Source organism: Suillus plorans, assembly GCF_016647745.1.
Source record: "Suillus plorans strain S12 chromosome Unknown HD556scaffold_13, whole genome shotgun sequence".
Taxonomy (NCBI): Eukaryota; Fungi; Basidiomycota; class Agaricomycetes; order Boletales; family Suillaceae; genus Suillus; species Suillus plorans.
In genome coordinates, this window is record NW_024537397.1 from 431,211 (window position 1) to 452,558 (window position 21,348).

Sequence of the window (21,348 nt, forward strand, 5' to 3'; positions counted from 1 at the left end):
AGTACCAAGATATTTTGACTTCATTGGATTTGTCGGTCTCGTCGTCCTCGATAACCCGTTGGATTGCACAGGACCGTCCGGTTTAAATACAACACACAGTGATCATGATAGTGGAGGCCGATTTGGAAGCGAAAGTGCCAAAGTGAGGTCACCATTCTAAAAATGAAATGTTGTGCTCCGAACTTCGGCATGCGTACTAAGAGAAGTGCATCATGTGCATGGAGCACTTGATTAGCGAAAGAATGCGAATAATCGCGACCGATGCTCACGTATGTATTATAAATGACAGTAGTACGTGTCTGTACGTGTATGGATTATTAATGTGATGCAAATGCCTAACAGCAGTCACAATGAGACGAAGCAAGACATAGTTGAGTAAGCGCAAGGGCGGGGCTGCTGATATTTGCATCGTCGAAATACATATCAAGTACATCGAGGAAACACTCGTCTGGGTCGATGAGAGCAAGACGTCGAAGCTGCGAGCATTTCTGTAGCATGCGGTAAGCCATAAAAGAGCACCATGCAATTTTTTGAAAGGATTGCTGTCTTGCCGGAAGCGGTCGGAGAAAAAAGGTGGTGGACTAAAATGTTCAAGTAGTGAACATACGTAAACCAGATGTTCGCGGAGGATCGTAGAAGTGTTCAAGGTTTGAAGGACAGGCATGTTCTGGGAGATCAGGTTGTCCGAATCGAATTCACCTTTGAAGTGCTTGTAAGAATTGAGCGAGAGATGTCACATAGCTTAAGGTGTTTCAGCGCAAGTGCCTCGGAGTGAAGGGAAAGAAATTATAGCTGATGGGACTGTCAGCCGCGATAAAGGCTACCGCGACCGGAACTATGAGAGTGGGAAGCACACAATAAAACCCGTGTCAACTTTGAGAGCAAATTTAAGTTGTCTGCTGCCTGTTCTTCGTTTTGGCCAGCTAGAAGAAGAAACCGCATGTGGGGTGGCGAAGTGATTGAATGGCAAAAGGTTACAATCAGCCACGCAACTTGGAGAGTATTGCGGTGTATCGAGAGATACTCGATGCGTGGTAACACTAGGCGAAACCCGTTGATGATTATAGTCATGCCTGTTTGAGGATATGTGAAGTCAGGTGTAACAAGGAGTCCGAGTCGGACAGATAACGAAAAGACTCCAGAACGCGGGACGAACTCCTTTGCACAAAGATTCAAGTTTCTAGAATAAACGTCTTTTATTTGCCCGGTGCGCATAGTTCCCTGACCACATTCTCATCGATCCTCTTCGCAAAACATAGCTCAAACGGAGCAGCATGTATGGTTGGTGTGTCCGAGAATGCAAGCGTGTCAATCTTCGCTGCAGGATTCTCCGAAAGGCGGAAAGCCCATAGAATGAGAGCCGTGGTGATAAAGACCGACCGATTCGCGACATGTTGACCAGGACATACTCTGAAATTTTCAAGTAAGGAATGAGAACGGTCGAGACATGAACGATGCCACTCACCGACGGCCAAAGCCAAAAGTGAAAAACTTGAGATCACTGCGCACACGACCTGCATCGTCAATCCAACGCTGAGGATTGAACCTGTGTGGTTCCGGGAAGACTTCAGGATCGTTTGCGATAGCCCTGAAACACGAGCGTCAGACCCAAAGGTCAGAGGACGAAAATGATTGCCTACTGACCAATGGTTGCCAATCACAGTCGCACCTGCAGGAATGAGGTAGTTGTTCCAAATGATGTCCTTCGTCGCACGATGCGCAAAGCCTGCAGTGACAGGTGGTCGTTCATTATCGCGTGATCACAACTCAAATAAGACGCACCTCCAAGAGTGACAGGTCTCCACCTGAAACTCTCAAGCATGAACGCAGTAACCTGTGGTAGCATTTCCTGATCATCAAATGTCGGCACTAATCAGGAGCTATCTCAGTCAGTAGACGAATAAAGAAAAGGCATAACCTACGCCGCGTACGCCCCACGATATTATCAAGTTCCTCTTGTACGCGAGCCTGCGCATCTGTATGAGTGGCAGCAGCCATCATCATCATTGTGATTGCGGATGCAGTCTACAACAGTTGTTGAGTGAAGACGCGATGCAATGTAAGAACTTACCGTATCAGAAGCGGCCCCAAATATTACTCCTGCAAGATATGCCACTTCCTCATCTCCGAGCTGGTACTGTTTCTGGTGCTCTAACATGAACCTCGCAAAGGATGGACTTGAAGTCCCCTCACGCTTCACAGTGGTGAGCGAGCACGTCCGTCATCACAGCAAAATCACGAACCATCTGCGTTCGCACTGCGTCCAACTGCCTGTCATAGAGAGCACGTTCTTCCTTGTGCCATACCTTCAGCTGACTCAGATAGCCTGGGATGAAACGCAGTATTGGATACGTATCCACAAGGTATGCTCCCGGCTTCATAGCTTGACTAAAATGCGCAAGAGTCTCATTGACGGCAACGACTTCAGGATCTGTATATGAGGTCGGAGTAAGTTTTCCATAGGTGAAGGACATGACCACCGAAGCTGAATAACTAAAATCTTCGAATTAACACATGTACTGCGCAAGAAATAGCCAGTGTTCGTACCGCATGGCATGACCTTGGTGGTTCTTTGGATCATTCAAGATATCTAGAATCAGATTCTTCGCATGCCTGGTCTGGATGGGTTCGTAGGTCTCCGCAACCTTGGATTGCAGGCCTGCATGCAAGGCCCTGCTTTACATTCAGTCTCGCTGATCGCACGTGGTAAAGACAAGATGCGTACCTGCGCACCCGGCGCAATCTCTCACCAGAGCCCTGAAGCAACACTCCCAACCCGCCGGACAACGTCTCATGCACTGCAATAGAACGCGGTCGGTCGGCAAGATTTGCTCCCTCTTTTTCCATGATATCCATTGCAGCCTACTATGACGTGATCTACTCCATGCATGGATAGACAATGAATTGTTTGATGCTGACCTGATGACGTCCTATAACCACGAAAATCCTATGGCCTTGTCTGAGCGAGAACACAGGTCCGAATTGTTCTGTCCATCTCGCGAATTGAATGGGTGCACTGCGTGAGGAGTTAGATAGAGATAATGCTGATGTCCCTTGAAAAAGACTTACTATGACTTTGGCATCGTATTTCCTAATAGCCAACGTCCAGGTGGTCCAGGGGGTAATGGCAACCACCTTGCGGCCTGATATCGTTGTTGCACTATCCAGACGCTGGCTAAGATAATGATAAGGGTGCATGCAATGATAATCGTCATTGACATGGTCCGGCTTGCTGGTAGTTACGATTCAGACACCCCGCTACTTTGCAACCTAAGTACTCCAGAACAGAGAGGTGATGACGTGCTGTGAGGTACAATGAGACTAGAGTGCATGATCACACTGACTTATCAGTACTTATACAAACACGGATTGAACACCTGCGCTGATAAATCGCACCTGTGCGAGTCACGTATTGTGGTCTTCCTATAGTATAGGAACGCGGCCTGATGACCACCCTGGTGATAAGCTAGTAGTAGACGCGCGTGTTCCAAGACATTTCGACTCCACCTGAAGATTACACAAGGTAGATCTTTATGTCGTTCTCGATGACCCATTGGATTGATCGTGGCACAGGACCGTTAGTTCACAAATGTAATGGAGGTTCGACTCGAGTTAAGTGGGTCACCATTCTAAAAATAGAAATTTGTACTTCGAACTGATAACAGGCCCATCTGCAAAACACCCCGGTTCTCACTTACTAGTGCAAGAAGCTTGATGCCTTATGAATTCCTACGGCTCAGTGATTCAGGTCTCAGAGCTTGCCAATTCCCGGAGATCGTGGTAGCAATGAGGCGAAAACATAGAGATTTTGATCCCCGACTCCCACGTTAGTGGAGGAGGGCTTTGTCGAACACAAACGAATTCCCATGCTGTTCAAAGCTGTGCACTTGAACAGAATCTTAACTTTATACTTCACCATCATGCATCATACTTTTGTCAGTAGCTGAGTCTTATTGCGTGGATCGATTTCCCCGCTTTCGGACATCCAAACCAGCTGCGCGACGGCAGTTCTTAGCTCATTCAAATTTTCAAGTCGTCTTCAAGCTTCAGCTTGGTCCTGAAAGCTTTTGAGCACGTTTGATAAGCCGATCAAATTTTACGTCGTAACGATACGAGACTTCAACAAAACCAGGCTTTTGGCAGACACAAGCGTTAGGTTTTGGCTGTTGTCGAGTTTTATTTGTGAGACACCACAAACTTCAAAGTACGTCGATATATATCCTCAACTTGAAATATGATCACACGCAACTCCCTCCCTTGCCATACAACCTCGCCTACACTATCCACAGCACTTCATTTTCACGCGAGGTTCATCTTCAAGGAGATACGCTCGATATTTGGTGAATCCCTCTTCGTATGTATCTTGACCCTGTTTATTTTACAATTCACTTGACGATCACTTTAGCACCCTGTTCCATGGTCCCTACCTCTCAACCACTCCACGAGCTCAGCAGATGTGCTTCCAATACTCTCCGCTTTTGCACCCTACTGATCGCCGTTTCCGTAGTCGCAACCGTGGTGCACTTCAATGGTCGATCGTTCCGTAAATGACCCTAGTTAAGGATTCGGGAATGTGGGTGCATGTTACTATCTCGTTCTCGAAGACACTGACTGATAGGTTGGCAGTTGGACATTTGCGCCGGACAACAAGAGGCCCACAGGCTCTCGGAGAGGTGCTCAGGCGGAGCCCAAGGGCAAACGAAAGGCTGATGGGCCCGCTGGACAGGGGCCACCTACAATTGTGAAGAAGAGCAGTGGTCAAATCTAATATGCTCAGATGCCTACCCTGAGATCCAGCAACTCATTAATAAATACCTAGTGATAAACACAGTGCAATCAGATATATCGATTTCTCTTGCGAGTCACCCCTTACTCGTCCCTGTCTTGTACTTCATCTGGCAACTGGGACGCTAGCCATCTCAATCCACCGGCCAACACAATCAAGACGACAAAAACTGCATTTCCTCCTAGAAGGTTGTGCTCCTTCGATACAGCAAAGAGCGAAGTTGCCAAGGCGGGACCAATGGCACGAGCTACCGACGCAGAGGTTTGGCCGAGGCCATTGATGGCACCAAGGACGTTGCTTGTAGGAGCAGAAGCTGTGATAACCATGAAAATGGCCCCTGTAATTAAGTGGGTTACTGGTAACGATGAGACGATTTCATTACAACACAAACCATATGCTATAGACCATGCGACTCGTATACCTGTAAGGCAAAGCAAGGCAAACGTGATTGCATGATCGACTTCTCCCCTTGCGCGTACAATCCACGACATTATCGGAAACATAGCCATGAGTGGTGCGTAGCACGACACTGAGACACAGAATAAACGCTTCGGACCAATGCAATCGACGATCCTAGCAAAGAATAATGCTTGAAAGATACCATTCGTGATCCCAAACAACGCCATCCACGAGCCAATAGTAGCAGGATCAAATCCAAGACCGTCAGGATGAGTAGGCGTCGAAAACAACAGTGGCAAAAGAACGCTGAAAGAAATGTCAAGCAAGGCAAGCAGAGTGTAGTTTGCAATCGGAATAACAACGGAAGGCGTGAGCAGCACCTATGTTTCCCACATTACCGAGTGAGTAAACTGGCCTTATGGCAATCTTAGTAACACTTAATAAAGTCTAAACTCGTTCATATGGAGCACCGCCGGTGCACACCAGCGGTGCTATAGGCTACTCTAAGCTATGTACTTATATTATTTTCATAGGGAGCACCGCCGGTGCACAACCGCCGGTGCACACCAGCGGGTGCTGGTTACTTCATCACCTGTTTGGGCAACTCCTTCGCCTCCCATAACGGGCACAACGCCGCCACCTGTCCGCTCGTCATCAACAACAGCGAGCTCGTATCTTCGTGATTATTTTTCTTTTATTCTACTGTATTATGTTTACTCCTTTATAAATTCAGGATCTACACCTTATCTATGTGCCTGTACATACTTATATTGATGTACACAAGGAGGTACGTGGGAGTTTACACTACTTACCTCTTCACACCACACTGACTCGCACTTTCACAACAACCACAACGACACAACGACCACTACTCCTAGATGACCGGCCGCACGACACGTCATTCTGTAGGCGGTGTTTCAAGAAAGTGTACTGTGTATGTTGGGGGGACCAAACCTCAAAGGCAATGTGCTGGCGACATTCAACAACGTCAAAAAGAGGCAAATGTACTACAAGCATCCCTTCTCAAAAGTATGACTCACTACACTGCTTATTTTGTGCTAACGACGTGCTCTAGAGATGTCTTTGAGGGAACGTGAATGGTTGTTGAATGCTGAAAACCAGCAGCCCATCGCAAACACCTCTACCCCACCAGATGCACACGACTTTGCTTCCTGCACCATAGATGTCGACACTATGTTGCCTCCTCCTGGGGAAGAAGGGTTCTCACTTAGTCACGGGGAGATGAGTTATTGTTATATGCGGAACTAGAGCAAATCACGACTGGATGCCCAAGGTATGTTAGTCTCCCTCCATATCATCATCCACATGTCAGTTTGATGTATTGCAGACGTCTTGACTTGCGTGATCGCAGTGGTCGCATAGCCCAGCAGCTTGCTGATTGGTCTACTCAATATGACGACCTTACAGATGCACTTCTAAACTACCGTCACCATCACACCCATCAAACTATGTCATCTCCTGCCACTAGTGATAGCTCATTCTCAATTGAGGTGGTTGATATTTTTGGTGAGTTGGTCTCTACGCTTAGCAATTTGTATATCTCATGTAACTTAGATCGCACTACCCGCACTTTTAATCATGTCTCGCCTTTCATCAATGCTACCTTACTCCAATATGGCTGCATTGGCAGTTCTCCCCTTCGTCCTACAATTGCTATCACGATTCGCACCCTCGATGTCTTCCGCCAGACCCACCGTGTGTGCCCGCGTTACAGCATTAATGCAGAAGCAAAAAAGCTTGCTTTTCTTCACAACGTAAGTCAATTCTTTTCATCAAAACCAATATTTACATAAAATAGGTGTGTTATCGGCGGCACCTTGCTGAACAGCTACGAGTTGCCTATGATGTTTACCTTGAACTTGAGAGGCGTGTTGAAAGCCGTCTTCAAGCTGCCCTCGGTCACAATACGCCAAATTGGCGCATGCTCAATTCATGTCCTGCATGTCAGTACAAGGTAGTGGGTGAACCACCTCTTGAGTATTTGGTTCTATGCGCCCTTGACGGTAATAACTCTGCAAAGCTCATCGACCCAGCCATACATGGTGGCAATGAATGCTTTGACCCGAGATGTGGCTTATCTTCAATTTGGCTCACTGAAACCTATGTAGATCAATTCAAGGACGAGGTTCAACGTTCGCGCCACATGCAGGACCAACGTGTCTTGTGTGATCCAGATGACCCTTGGATAGATGAACCCGACTCTGGAGACTCTTCGGAACCGAGCACTGTCTGTGTCGATCGCTGGCGAAATGCTGCACCTGAGTCTCATAAAAAGATGTTCGCCATCTTCAAGAGATCTGGCATCTTTATTACTGTGTGTCAGCATGGTTTTTTGCTCACAATATGTGATATGGTACGAAGTGGGGAACTGTTTGTCATTTTATTTGCATATTTGCCATCTATCTGTTTTGTAACGACTTCTCACAGGATGAAATATCCGATTGCCAGCATCAGGAAACTCATGGATGTTTTCGGCAGTAATATCCTCTACAGCTATGACATCAAGTGCGCCTTTGAAAAAATCATTATGTGGAGCTCACTAGCAAATGATGCCAAGCGACTAAACCTTCAGGGAGTAGTTCCTGCATTTCACGGACATGCTCACAACCACCTGTGTCAAGTGGAACACCACTCAAAGTACAGAGTTGGCGCTGGCAAGGAGGACTTTGAAACTTGCGAGCGAGTTTTTTCAGGTTCAAATGCTCTCACTGGTGAGATTCACAATGCCTCAGACTTCCACCGGCATCAAGCACTTGATGAGTATTTTTGCTTCCAAGACATGGACCAATATGCCGCACTATGTAAGCCATGCGTTGTGGGAAGGACACTAGCTAATAAATATCTAGCGGATTTCATCTATCAAAATTACGTTCAAGCGCTAAACCTCATCTCGACAACAACAAGTTTCTTGATCAATTTCCGAGCTTCACATCCTGAGGCCACCACACCCTTCGAAGATGACCTTCAAGATGAACTTTCATATCTCAAACGTCTGACACAGGAAAGATGAGACTAACACTGAAGTAGACTATGTCAAAGCTTTGAACAAATACGAGGAGGCCCAGTAAGCATCTATATTTCTATCTAGTAGGAAACTTTAATAATGTACAAAAGGGATAATTATGAGGTGTCACGTGTGGAATTCAGCAAGCTCGATCTGTGCCCAATTTTTTCAGCAAAAGATACCGCAAATATACGCTGGCACCATACTCACACTGCCACCAAACGTGATCAGAAGCTTGAAGTTGTCATGGATTACAAACAGCAGATGGCATTGGATGTGCGATGGGGAAAAGACCACCCTGAGCATTTGAAAGCACAATCACGCATCACGCACCATCTATATCACAAGGCAGTTGATGATGTTGAGTATTTGGTAGTTATGCGTCTACTGGAGTTGACAAAATTGCAGATGAGTGGACTAGGTACATTTTTTTGATTTGATCTCTGAATTTCTCGCTACTGATTATATTTAGGCTATAAACTGCGCACCCAAATCTCAACTGTGCTAAAGAGTCGTGCAAATGCCATCCGCAATGCTCTACAAAGGTACAATAAGTATGCTGCTCAACTGTACCCTCCTCGTCCCTTGATGCAGTGGGAACAAATTGTCGAATACTCATTTCTAGCTGAATTCGACTTACTCCGCGAATTGGACGGCACAATTCAAGCTAAACATTGGGCAAATCCTGCATACCGGCATGCCTCTACTCAATACTTCGAGCAACAGCGTGCTAATGAGGAAATTCATCAGCTTAACGTCGAAGTGGGACATTTACTTACAAAAATTCGTGACCAAGCCATTGACTATCCTCTCGCCATCTCCCGCCTTACAACGGAGAATCCACCATTGGCATCAGAGTTGCACTGTCGTTGGGCACACCTGCGAGCCATCAATGCATGCCACTTGTTGCGTATCCACCAAATTCAGTGCCTTCCAGGGTACACCGGGCCTATGAGTGCTGGCATGCACGAGGGTCGTGTTGTGCCTCCCCAGTCTCCACCTCTCGAATATTGCCCTACATTGGAGGAGAAAATAGATGAGGGTGAGGGCCATGACAATGATGAGGATTTGGGACAGCAGCAACTCGAGCACATACATCACTATATTGAAGGACTTGATCATCATCTCATAGACTCAGAAGTAGCTGCATAGTTTTAGTTAGGTTCTCCATAAATGTAATTGCGCTCTTCATATCAACTTGTCTCTTTCACCCTTAGCTCTAGACTGGTGACCAGTCCATCTGAGGCAAACTGTTTTGAAGCAACCAACACATCAAGTCAAAGACTGAGCTAAGGTAGACTGGTCACCAGTCCGAGGCAAACCGTCAAAGACAGTTTGCCTCATAGAAGGACTGGTGACCAGTCTACCTTAGCTCAGTCTTTGACTTGATGTGTTGGTTGCTTCAAAACAGTTTGCCTCAGACGGACTGGTCACCAGTCTAGAGCTAATCAAAGATCATTACTATATTTGAAATTTGAATCATATGACTTATGCACGAGTTGATGCGTGAGTAGTATTACATGTATATTGTTTATGCACGAGTTGATGCATGTTAGATGTGTCGTTTATGCACTAGTACTATCAATTACGTGCATTGCCTCACAATTGCCATCTACATAAACTGACGAGCCTCGTAATTCTACACACTTACTATCATGTCGTCTCAACCTAGCACTTCAACTTCGACTCAATTCCACCGGCCACCTTCTGTGACCGGTTTCCAGGAGACACTTGCTATGATTCCTCTACCCCCAAACCTATCTGCAATTTCAGGAGCATGTGAACGATGGCCATCAGCGATCTTAGCAATGCTCGCACATGGCTTTCATGAGGATGGAAAACACTTGCAATTTGATGAAGACGGATTCTACACATCGACTACGGACCACTACCGAACAGGCACCAGCAAATATCAAAAGGTGTCTTCAGATGACAAGATGCAAAATTGGTGCGTGTGCACCACACATGTTGAGATGATCATGGCTCGTATATTTGATTTGGTAAGTATTTTATCTAGTGCGCTGTTCTCATATTGACCATATATGTAGTGCGCTGTCCTCGACAGACTGACAGGCGGTTCAACCATTTTCATGCATCATCCAGGCGCCACACCTCCAGGCACACCCATCGTTCCCGAATCTCTCAACGCCAATGTCTACATTAACCCCAAAGTCCTCGTTGAGCACCACGAACTACATCCTGTGGTCGCTGAGATCACCCAACTCTTCCTTTCTAAATATGCAGCTCCTCTCGCTCAAAGCTTTACACTGTCGTGCACCAATAAAGGATGGAGAGTGGGAAGTTCACAAATGCAAATGCGAACTCCTACTAAGGGCAAAGGCAGGGCAGAGACTAGCCTATTGCCACTTGTCTCACCTCCAATCACCCCATCATCTTCGCACTTTGTTCTTCCAGGCCGCCCAGATGGCTCACTGGAGGTCCTTCTATCATCCAACTCACGTATCTTATCTTATGTCCCGCGCTATGATGGTCGAATTACGTGGGTGGCCTCTCAGATTGACGTACGGAGCACCCAAAATCGCACCGGTGACAGTGCTGTCAAGGCTCACACTAATGTCACCGGCTATGTGGCGCCCATCATGCCAATGAAAAACTCAAAAAAACAGTGTTCGGCTCGGGAAACAAACAAGGTAAGCATGGTGATGATGATGATGATGAAGTGACTAATACTCTGTATAGGGTACTCATGTCACCGTGGTCGAGTCTTCAAGCAACTCTGACACACACCTGTCTTCACCCTGGTCGTATCCATCCTCAGACCAGAAGGGTAAGGGTGTTCGAAAGATACCATCAACAGCTCCAGCCACCAACATGTCGACACCTGCTCCCTCAAATTGTACCATTCATCGGGCATCTTTGGCCCTGGCATCAAATAATTCAGTAATCGTCCCTTTCGGCAGCCGAACTATAACTATCCTGGAAAATCTGGGTTATCCTGACACCTTTCACCGTGTTTGTTACGAGATCTGTGATAAACACTTGACAAAGAGGTGGGTTGTCAAATTGCAAGAGGAGGCTAGAATTTCTGAAGAAGATGCAGATGCCATGTTGAAAGATTGCCAGGTCTCAATTTCATAATTCGCATTTGGTTTGGACGTTAATGTTTCTTGTATATATTCTCATACTAGGATTGCTATGCAGCCTCATGCTTCCCCTCTCATTTGTTCGAACTCCAAACTGTCAGAATGGTGATGAATCGGTTCCACAACCCTCATTGACTTGTTTCCCGTATACGTTGACCCCAGGTCAAGATGTCTAAGGAAGTTCGCCAGCAGTTAACAGAACGCAGGCGTGCCAAACACCTTGATGAAGAACAAGAAATTCAAGCCGTTCTCAGCTACCTTAATGTGAAGGCCACTGAATTGGCTGCCAAGTTCAAACAGCCACACCATCGGTACCTTGAACACTTTTCGCTTGGATCAACAATTCACCGGCACAAATGCCACAGGACGGGTGCATGGCATGCCTTTATGCACTTCAAAGGTCTCAAGAGTAATGATGGTAGGCTAGTTTCTAATATAATCCATGACGACACTGACAAGACACGGGGCAGGCAAGGACTTCAACGAGAAGTCAAATGTTGCAGACTTAGTCAAACACACTGCCGAATATCACGACCTCACAGACGAAGAGAAGACAAAGCTTGTGGCTGAGTTTGATGCTATCAAGAAAGGAGCTAGTAACCGTCCTCCAAACATAACCACTCGGACACGTGCAGCTGAATGTAGTCGCAGTTTTCAGTATGTCAAAGAAGAGGTGAGTAATGTCAATTGCATTTTTGGATACTTAGTCTCATATGTTTAGCTCGAGGCTCTCAAGCTGCGTGTGGGCATTGAAGCAATGGTCTTCATGGTCCGTGGCGTCTCAGATTTACCATGGCACCCAAGGCATTTTTTACGAGTTCGGCAGCCGAGCAATTTGTTCGTTTGTACTTGCGCAAGGATGTTGCTCAGTTGGCTACTGACTTCGAGAGTACTATACTTGCCAGCGGTTTACTTTTGAGTAAGTGATTATATTACCATGGTACAATGTTTTCTAATGTCTGTCTAGACACATCCACAAACCACCGTGATCGTGTGTCTAAGGCTAAAACAGCTATCAGAATGGGCCTTCGCACCTCGCTATGTAGGTTTTTGATTGATTGCTTTCATAAATTATGTGCTAACTAAAAATACAGGTAGTATAACTAACGACCTCTCTGCAACTGTAGAGTTCACGCAGTATCATAACCTCGTCCGCCGTCATCAGGTCAAGCTTGTTGGTTGGACTCACCCGCAGTGGGCGAATCCGTCAGATCTAAAGGGTGGCATAGAGAGCCTCGAGAACCTTGCGGATGCCATTGCAACTGGCACGTGCCATTTTGTTCCTATCTCAAGTGAGGAACTCGAAGACCGTTTACGACACATGAAGAATGGGGAGAAGCTCACTCCCGAGGTCGAGCCCCCCATGCCCATTGAACCCACCCGCAGCTCATCGCCTGACACACCTCAACTGCCTGCTGACACCAACCTGTCTCTATCTACACCTTCAACTGCGGAGTCTCTTTCAGCTAATCTTGTGCTTATGCATTCCTCAGACCTGGATTCTACTCCCCCAAATTCGCTTCCGCCTGCATCTAACTCTAAACGAATCATCCCCTCCATCACATGATGATGATGCAAACGATTTTTTTCATAACTCTTTCACTGGAGATAGCAATCATGAATCTGGTGCCGCCATGTCTCCATCCACGTCACCCACCAGTGGTACCTTGGATGACCTTACCCGCGTCTCCGCATTTACAGATGATATGTTGGATCCTGTCATTCGTGCTCTTAGTAAGGAACACACACTCACTTCGCCTTCTGCAGACCCAGTATTACCTGCCCCGCCTATCGAGAATTCAGACTGTACACCGACCCATCTCCAACACACACTCACTTCGCCTTCTGCAGACCCAGTATTACCTGCTCCGCCTATCAAGAATTCAGACTGTACACTGACCCATCTCCAACGCCACATGCTACGTCCTCAGCCACAGCCTCTCACGACTTCGGGTGTACTTGATGGGGGTGTCTTCATGCCCACAACCAATCACAAGCGCAACGGCGCTTCAACCGATGCTGTTTTGTCAGACAAACGACGCCCTAAACGTGCACGCAAGCTCACCGAAAAGGCTCAGCAATTAGTACAACCTGGTTCAAGTGAGAAACGTGGCCAGCACACTGGGAAAGGGCTCCAGTGGGGGAAAAAGAGCAAGAAGAGCAAGGCCGTTGTTGAATCAGACCAGGACAACATCTAACTTACACTTACTATGTCGTAGAATACTAGTTGGTCTCAATATACTTGCATATGTCACCTTCCTCATGTGCGAGAACATATAAGCAACAAAAACACATGAGAACGTTGAATAATTCAGTCAAAATCATAATATATAGAAAAAAACGCTAATAGAACATGGTATTTGGACTATATATACGAGCTCGCTGTTGTTGATGACGAGCGGACAGGTGGCGGCGTTGTGCCCGTTATGGGAGGCGAAGGAGTTGCCCAAACAGGTGATGAAGTAACCAGCACCCGCTGGTGTGCACCGGCGGTGCTCCATATGAACGAGTTTAGACTTTATTAAGTGTTACTAAGATTGCCATAAGGCCAGTTTACTCACTCGGTAATGTGGGAAACATAGGTGGTGAGCAGAGATCGCAAGGGCGTATATACCATGGATTGTTGATGCAGTAATTCATCACTCGAAATACCGAGCATGGCCGATGTCGACTTTGGTCGACACTTTGTTGGTAATGTCTGCCAATTGTGAGCAACGTGTATGATAAGACAGGTATGTGGAACATACTTCTTCTAAAAAGATTGACATCATAAAAAGGATTAGGATGAACATACAGGCTGCCACTGCACATGGCAGAAAGTATGGAAAATTTCCCCAAAAGGCATTGGCAAATAATGCAGGCCAACGATCTTGCAGTCGCGCGAGAGTTCCGCCCATTAAAGGCCTGACATGCCAATTCATTATTTGCCATCTCCATGATCAATTGCTCCACTTACCCGGTAAAACCTCCAATGCACCAGACAATTGGAAACAAGGCAAATGCCTGAGCCATATTCGTAGAGTCCGTCAATTCCCCCATCATAGTCTTCATAACCCCCACATTGCCATTTAGAAAACCACACATGCAGCAGCTAAGCAGACCTGGCATGTCAGCATTGCGCATCTCCTTCAGCTGAAGACACACCTAATGACAAGACCCCAGAATGTTGTTGAGAGGCCAAAACATAGCATTGAAATGCAAGCACCCGAGAGTCCAATCACCAACACCGGCTTGCACCCAATGCGGTCAGACAGCCTACCCCGCCTCAGCACCGTCAGTGCCTGCACAGCAAAAAACAGAGATTCCTGCCAATCACATCCGATGAGCGAACCATTCTTTCAAACACTTCACAAGTCATAATCCTGGCACCTACAATGATTCCAGCATAATATCCTACAGCTGCATCGTCGCCCCCAGTGATTCCGAGTTCTCTGATCAGCTAAGAAAGCAAGACAGTATCAAAGATGTACATCGAAAAGAAGTATTGTGATTGCGAAACCATACCTGATTGATGTACGGGAATATAGATGTCGAGGCGATGGGTTCCACAAGGTGCAGCGATATGAGTATGCCTATCTGAAGTTTTGGAAGGGGTGTTTTAAGTTTTTTCGAGCTCTTGGCAGGTACCAGAGGCATTGTCTCGTTTGCCATGATTTTATGAGAATTGGAAGTATCCATCCTGGTGATCTGGATTCTGTGCAGGTTCCATCGTCCAGTACCGTTCAATGCTACTACTGCCCCTGCCACATTTCATGGATTCCTCATATACTTTCGCATTCTCACCTTGTTTGGTTTGGACGCTTGGTGATGAGGTGAATCACACACTAGTCCTCGCCACAGGGACACCGGTGGCGGCCGGCGGGGGCTAGTTAAACTCGGATTACAGTTAGTACTCAACAAACTGTCAAGTAATAATTGAACTGACTGGATCTTACCTGTCAGTTCGGCGGCTTGCGTTCCAATGCATACATACACGATCTCTTTGCTCACTCATATGTGAAAGAAGGTATGAAAGCATAAGTGGAGATTCTCCAGAGCAAAGAGCGCTGCAATGTCTTGACTCGCGATCAGTAAATTCTGGTGAGCCAACCGACATACCTATATTTTGTAAGCCGAAATCTTAATCTCTTTCCTATACATGACGTTATGCTAGATATATTACTTTGTATCGTAATGCACAGGAAAGAACACAATGTCCTCACTGGGTGCTGCTGTGACCTGTTACGATTCCGAAGTAGATCGGCTCTCTACCTTGTTATGATTCAACTGACATTATTTAATAAAGGTTGGACCCTGCAAACTTTGTCGGAGAAAGGCATCATGTATCATCGTTTTCACTGCCCTCCTTACATGGTCTTTGTGGGAGATAGTCGGAAAGGGAAGGAGAACGTTGTGGGCGTGAGTGTCAAGATCATGATAAGTATTGAGGACGACACAAAGAAGATACTCAGCTTGTACTTTGTGAGGAAGTTCACCGGGGGCAGGCCATCAGTCGAATGGTAACAAAACAGAGACCTGATCTATTTTGGAATCGTAACAGGTCACTACACAATCTCACCGGTTTACTGATAGGTAATGTACCAGGACCTAGAATAGGTACTGGTTTTCCTGGACCCGTCTTAGGGTATAGGTATGACTCCTGACCACTGTTACTGCTTGCAGTGCATGCCATTTCGAGAAGAGCAGGCTCACCTAGCGAACGTCTTCGACGGCCTGGAAACAATGTGTACTAACGGTACTTCTGATGAGTCCATCGGACATCCATACTCGAAGTCTCGAACCAAGAAAAGAAGCTGATTATAGAGGGTGAGAAACCGGAATCGGGAGTCGGGGACCGGTGCGCAAGCACCCTTTATGATGCTGTACAGATTGATAGATTGTATCAAACAAGATATCTGGGAAATGTAATTTTTGAGTCCGTCCGGCTGCATCCGATGATCCGAGTGCGGATCCGTCTGGTTCATGACATTGGAACTTTGATGCGCTGTTGGTTATCTTGATCTCTTTGACTTGAGGATGGCTTGATTGCGCTCGTCGTCTGACGTCGCTCATCTCCAGGTACGTCCGTTCTCTCAGACTCCAATACGAACATACATCAACCAGATGTTCGCGGAGGATTGTCAAAGAAAATCTTCAAAGGGTTGAAGGACAGGCACATGCTGCCAGTTTTGGGAAGATCAAGTTGTCCAAATTGAATTCAGCTTTGAAGTGCCGAGTAAAATCTGAGCAAAAGATGTCTCATAGCTTGAGGTGCTTCAGAGGTGCCTCGAAGTGAAGGTAAAAACTTATGGCTGATGGGACTGTCGGCCGCTGTAGAAACAACAATACTGTGAGGAACAAATGATGCTCCAGACTGTATCTGTAAATGTTGTGAGGTCGCGCGTTGCCTAGTCTGCTATACTTGAGACGACAAGTGCGTTCGACCCTAAAGGGGAAGCGAGTGCAGCAAGGATCTAGTAGTGCGCGCCGAAGGCGCTACTGGTCGGCTGATGCGAAGCGCGAGAAAGTGCGCAGGTGCGCACAAGGCGCGGGAAAGCGAAGGTACGCGCGAGGCGCGGGAAGCGCGCGCGCGCGTGAGCGGTAATGAGAGAGAGTAAGAGTGAGTTTGCTTAAGGGGTGATTAGATACTAGACAAGAGATACGAGCGCGAGGTGTCAAAGAATAGATTTCTACTATGTTCTCCTAGGTAGTATGTGGGTGGTAAGTGGGAGGTAAAGTTCTTGTTGGAAAGTAAAGTGTCTAATAATATGTACTGCTGGCGCTTATATGGCGCCTAAGCGCTGTCATGCGGAGCCGAAGCGCTACCGAGTAGGTATGTAAAGATATATGTAAGTAAGGGTCCATGGTAAAAATAGAGGTGGAACGATATGTAAATAAGAGAAATGGGAATATACGCACTAGAGAGCTTGGTGGACAGTGGATGGATGCTTCTGGATGGCTGGCGCTATAGGGCGCTCAAGCGCGGGAAAGCGCGCGCGCATATACATCGTAAAGCGCGGGAAGTCGTGCGCGCATGCTGCGCATTGCGTGGGAAAGCTGCACCTCGTAAGGGAATAGCTGTGGATAGCACACAGAGTGATGCTGCAAGTCATGCTGTGTACTCCCTAGTGGAAAGTGCCATATCACACAATGCGAGGCATGAGTCTCTACACCGCGATAAAGGCTACCAGAACCGGAACCATGAGAGTGGGAAGCACACAATGACACGGTGTCAACTTTGAGAGCAAATTTAAGTTATTTGCTGCCTGTTCTTCGTTTTGGCCAGCTAGAAACAGAAAGCGCATGCGGGGTGGTGGAATGATTGAATGCTAAAGGTTACGACCAGCCATGCAACTTGGAGAGTATTGCGGTGGATCGAGATACTTTACATGTGGTAACTGTTGGAGTCTGAGGCCGAGACGTCTGAGTCAAGGGGAAGATCAGAGTCGAGAGAGGCCGAAGGATCCGAGCGATAAGGGGAGATAGGTCCGAGCACATGCCAAATGGGACGAAGGCGAGCGACGTATGACATCGGCTCACGTCCTGAAATCTTTTCAATGTTTATCAATCATATATTCCTGTAACCACGCCACTTACCTTATAAGCACAAAGTGCAGCGCCCAAACATCTCAGTCATTTCGAATGAACTGAGATGTGAGTATCTTCGTCGTAGCTGCCGTTAACGTTGAACTAACGGCTCGTAGTTACCTTTGTGTTCTAGGTACATAGATCAATAGAGTCATTTCGAACGAACTGAGATTTACCTTTGTGTTCTAGTGATTCGCTCCTTGTCGTGCATACTCTCACGCTCGTATAACACCTTTAGTAACACCAGGCAAAACAAGTTCATGATTATAGTCATGCCTGTTTGAGGATATATGAAGTTAGGTATAAGGAGTCTGAGTGGGACAAATAACGGAAAAAGACTTCAAGACGAACTCCTTTGTACAAAGATTCAAATTTCTAGACTAAACGCCTTTTATTTGCCCGGTGCACATAGTTCCCTGACCACATTCTCATCAATCCGCTTCGCAAAACATACCTCAAACGGAGCAGCATGTACGGTTGTAGTATCCGAGAATGCAAGCGTGTCAATCTTCGCTGCAGGATTCTCCGAAAGGCGGAAAGCCCACAGAACGAGAGCCGTGGTGATGAAGACTGATCGATTCGCGACATGTTGACCAGGACATACTCTGACATTTTCAACTAAGGAATGAGAATGGGTCGAGACATGAACGATGCCACTCACCGACGGCCAAAGCCAAAAGTGAAAAACCTCAGATCACTGTGCACACGACCTGCATCGTCAATCCAACACTGAGGATTGAACCTGTGTGGTTCCGGGAAGGCTTCAGGATCGTTTGCGATAGCCCTGAAACACGAGCGTCAGACACAAAGGTGAGAGGACGAAAACAATTGCCTACTGACCAATGGTTGCCAATAACAGTTGCACCTGCTGGAACGAGGTAGTTGTTCCAAATGATATCCTTAGTCACGCGATGTGCAAAGCCTGCAGTGCAAGGTGGTCGATCATCATCGCGTCGTCACAACTCAAAAAAGACGTACCTCCAAGAGTGACAGGTCTCCACCTGAGACTCTCGAGCATGAACACGGTAACCTGGGGCCACCTGTACCTGTAGGATTAATGTATCACTACCTACAACCATAAGACATTCGTGATACATCGCTGTACAGTAGACTATAGGTTCCCGATGGCCCTAGTGCAATCCATTGGCCATGTCCGAGTATAGTACTGTGTTCTACTCAAGTTGTGCTCATGTTGTGCCCTGAGATTTGATCGAGCAATCTAAGATTGAGCCTTGCTTCTCTTGCTGAGATCGAGCATCTGTGATCAATCTGCGATCAAGCCTGGATGCAAAAATATGTGTATTGTTGTGCCTGAGAATGCCGCTACACTACAAACAACCTAGTATCTCAGTGCGGTACCACAATGTATTGTTCAAAACTCCATGACCGCAGGAGGTGCGTCAATTGAAGGGCCGCTGTCATCCTCAGAAGCCGACGTAGAACTGAGATGAGAAACAAAGCTCCAACGAGCTTTGAATGAGGTCTGCATCGCAGAATGGAGTGCGGCTTGACGGTAGGCATATGCCTGCAAGCCCTCTTGCTCGGTAGTCTTCTCCGATGAGCGCAGCGTTGTGCGCTGATGCCACCAGCAGCCTTGCCATTCCAGAAAGGCCAGTACTCGTCTCATTTCTTTGGCCAGCAACTCTACTTCCTCGGACCATCGAGCTGCACGTGCGCGTGCCTTGCACCATTTGATACGAACACCTACATAAAGCGATATGAGTCAGCTGTTGATAGCATCAACCAGAAACACTCACAATCTTGAACACTTTCATTTTCGGATGGACTGGTGTCGACATCTGTCATCAGCCAGATCCACGAGATTGTCCCGGTGCCTTGAGTGTGATCACCTGTGAAATTGCCCATAGGCCGAATGTCCTCGTGTCTGAGGGGTTGAAGTGTTGCCTCCCAGTCCATCTCATCCAACCGACAGCTTAGTGATTCTATCGCTTGACAAGCGCGCCTGTATTTTAGTACCGCCACATCTTTCTTTGCTTCGACGCGTGCAATCAAATTTTGTGCACAGGTAGAAGCTGCTTGGCCCTGTAAGTTCTTGTCTTTGAATTTGTAAATGTGCAAACATAGACGAAGGTGGGAGCGGAGCTCGCTGAGGGCATCGTGAGCTTGTGCCTGCCGAAGTTTCCATTCGTGCTTCATTAAACGGTGATTGCAGTCGAGATGATTGAGAGCTGATGGTAGATAAAGTGGAAAATCCTGCGGCTTAAGTATTTGGGGGGCACCTGGACTTGGATTCATTGATGAGTGCAGCGTGGAGACAATAGGCATATAGAGTTGTTGATAGCGGGTCCAGGAATCGATGCGTCTCTGTAGTGCATTAGTTCTATGAATGATGGCCTCTCTTTGATTGTCTGTGGGATGAAGCGAGAGGTCTGAAATGTCGCATTTGAGCCGTTGTCTGTCATAACATTTGAACAACGACCACATGTTGAAAGAGAGATGTCACATACTGCAAGTCTTCTAATTCAATCCCACCACTAATAAGGATGCTAGGTGAGACATTGTCGTTGAGAGAGTGGTTGGTCCCTGCCTGCAGCTCTTGTGCTTCCAATTCTGCGAGCTGTGACCTTACCGTGGCCTGCGTAATAGCTACACATACAGCAGATGATCAGCACAAATTCATAGAATGTGTGGGCAGTGACATATGAGCAAGCTTGCTTTCGAATGGATTTGGGCGAGTGTTGTCCTCCTCCCACATCTTGACTTCTTTTCCCCACTCGTCCAGCAGCGCAGGCTAAATTGTTCCTTCCAAATCGTACAAGGCGACACAATGTTCCCATTCCCACTTTATGGCATTTTCCATCTTGCGCTTCAACATACGGCCTTGAGAGTCTGAAGTATCAGTGAGGAAAACATAATACTTGACAATGAAAACCCACCAAGTGTCGTCGTCTTTTTCCAATTCCAATCACCGAAGTGATCGTCTAAGGTGTCATGTCGAGTTCCTGGCCCCATTTCCTTCGTGCTAGATGCGACACGGTTGGCATTTGCCCAACCTCGTTCTGGTGCTTCACCGTCAGTCCTACCTACCCACTTGGTAAAGTTCCAGGAGAATGTGAGCTGACAGGCTGCGATATGGGCCGCGATATGAAACTTCGGTACAAAATATTGAACCAGCACATCGTCACGAGGTATATGGAGCCGAGTGTCATATCCCGCGTTCCGGACCCGGACCTATCACACTCATCATTTCCGGATTTCCGGATCCGGCTGACTTCTATGTATCGTCCGGATCCGACCCGCGTCTAACTTCCGCGCCTTATCCCTTTGGTATTTCCCTTATCAGTTAGTACGCTTTATTTTCTGTTCCTTATTCATTTCCGTCTTCATTTTACTAAGTTCCGATAGACTAGTGATAGTCGTCCCATATGTTTTCTTCATAGCTTTACATAGCTTCGCACTGCACTTACTGTTCTCCATTATGTCCTCAGTAGTATATAAACCCCTGT

General features: G+C 46.9%; 6 protein-coding genes across 6 annotated transcripts; 2 read left to right on the top strand and 4 right to left on the bottom strand.

The window, feature by feature from the left end:
* Nucleotides 1-930: 930 nt before the first annotated feature.
* Nucleotides 931-3,407, bottom strand: HD556DRAFT_191322 (cytochrome P450). The gene is made up of 11 exons (XM_041309850.1): nucleotides 3,070-3,407; nucleotides 2,920-3,016; nucleotides 2,726-2,862; nucleotides 2,548-2,673; nucleotides 2,244-2,493; nucleotides 2,072-2,194; nucleotides 1,923-2,025; nucleotides 1,783-1,869; nucleotides 1,645-1,726; nucleotides 1,466-1,588; nucleotides 931-1,410 (listed from the first exon to the last, which is right to left on the bottom strand). Exons 1-11 carry the CDS (start codon nucleotides 3,219-3,221, stop codon nucleotides 1,197-1,199), a joined length of 1,494 nt encoding a protein of 497 aa, XP_041163246.1. The 5' UTR covers nucleotides 3,222-3,407; the 3' UTR covers nucleotides 931-1,196.
* A 1,462-nt stretch (nucleotides 3,408-4,869) lies between these two features.
* Nucleotides 4,870-5,277, bottom strand: HD556DRAFT_1440266 (uncharacterized protein; the record flags this gene model as incomplete). The annotated part of the gene is made up of 2 exons (XM_041306088.1): nucleotides 4,870-5,123; nucleotides 5,178-5,277. 2 exons carry the CDS (start codon nucleotides 5,275-5,277, stop codon nucleotides 4,870-4,872), a joined length of 354 nt encoding a protein of 117 aa, XP_041163247.1.
* A 985-nt stretch (nucleotides 5,278-6,262) lies between these two features.
* On the top strand, nucleotides 6,263-9,362 carry HD556DRAFT_1440267 (uncharacterized protein; the record flags this gene model as incomplete). The annotated part of the gene is made up of 10 exons (XM_041306089.1): nucleotides 6,263-6,416; nucleotides 6,455-6,479; nucleotides 6,534-6,712; nucleotides 6,761-6,960; nucleotides 7,005-7,576; nucleotides 7,634-8,007; nucleotides 8,053-8,196; nucleotides 8,234-8,270; nucleotides 8,321-8,631; nucleotides 8,683-9,362. 10 exons carry the CDS (start codon nucleotides 6,263-6,265, stop codon nucleotides 9,360-9,362), a joined length of 2,676 nt encoding a protein of 891 aa, XP_041163248.1.
* A 503-nt stretch (nucleotides 9,363-9,865) lies between these two features.
* Nucleotides 9,866-12,881, top strand: HD556DRAFT_1440268 (uncharacterized protein; the record flags this gene model as incomplete). The annotated part of the gene is made up of 11 exons (XM_041306090.1): nucleotides 9,866-10,210; nucleotides 10,259-10,861; nucleotides 10,911-11,294; nucleotides 11,360-11,410; nucleotides 11,477-11,625; nucleotides 11,680-11,732; nucleotides 11,785-11,987; nucleotides 12,036-12,083; nucleotides 12,119-12,233; nucleotides 12,282-12,356; nucleotides 12,409-12,881. 11 exons carry the CDS (start codon nucleotides 9,866-9,868, stop codon nucleotides 12,879-12,881), a joined length of 2,499 nt encoding a protein of 832 aa, XP_041163249.1.
* A 1,385-nt stretch (nucleotides 12,882-14,266) lies between these two features.
* Nucleotides 14,267-14,965, bottom strand: HD556DRAFT_1232282 (major facilitator superfamily domain-containing protein; the record flags this gene model as incomplete). Its single annotated transcript, XM_041297499.1, has 4 exons — nucleotides 14,267-14,405; nucleotides 14,459-14,619; nucleotides 14,688-14,753; nucleotides 14,819-14,965. The coding sequence occupies 4 exons, from the start codon at nucleotides 14,963-14,965 to the stop codon at nucleotides 14,267-14,269; spliced, it is 513 nt and encodes a 170-aa protein (XP_041163250.1).
* A 3,325-nt stretch (nucleotides 14,966-18,290) lies between these two features.
* On the bottom strand, nucleotides 18,291-18,917 carry HD556DRAFT_1204273 (cytochrome P450; the record flags this gene model as incomplete). Its single annotated transcript, XM_041296437.1, has 4 exons — nucleotides 18,291-18,486; nucleotides 18,543-18,665; nucleotides 18,722-18,803; nucleotides 18,860-18,917. Coding segments are annotated over 4 exons (459 nt in total), but the record flags the coding sequence as incomplete, so codon positions are not given.
* Nucleotides 18,918-21,348: the final 2,431 nt, after the last annotated feature.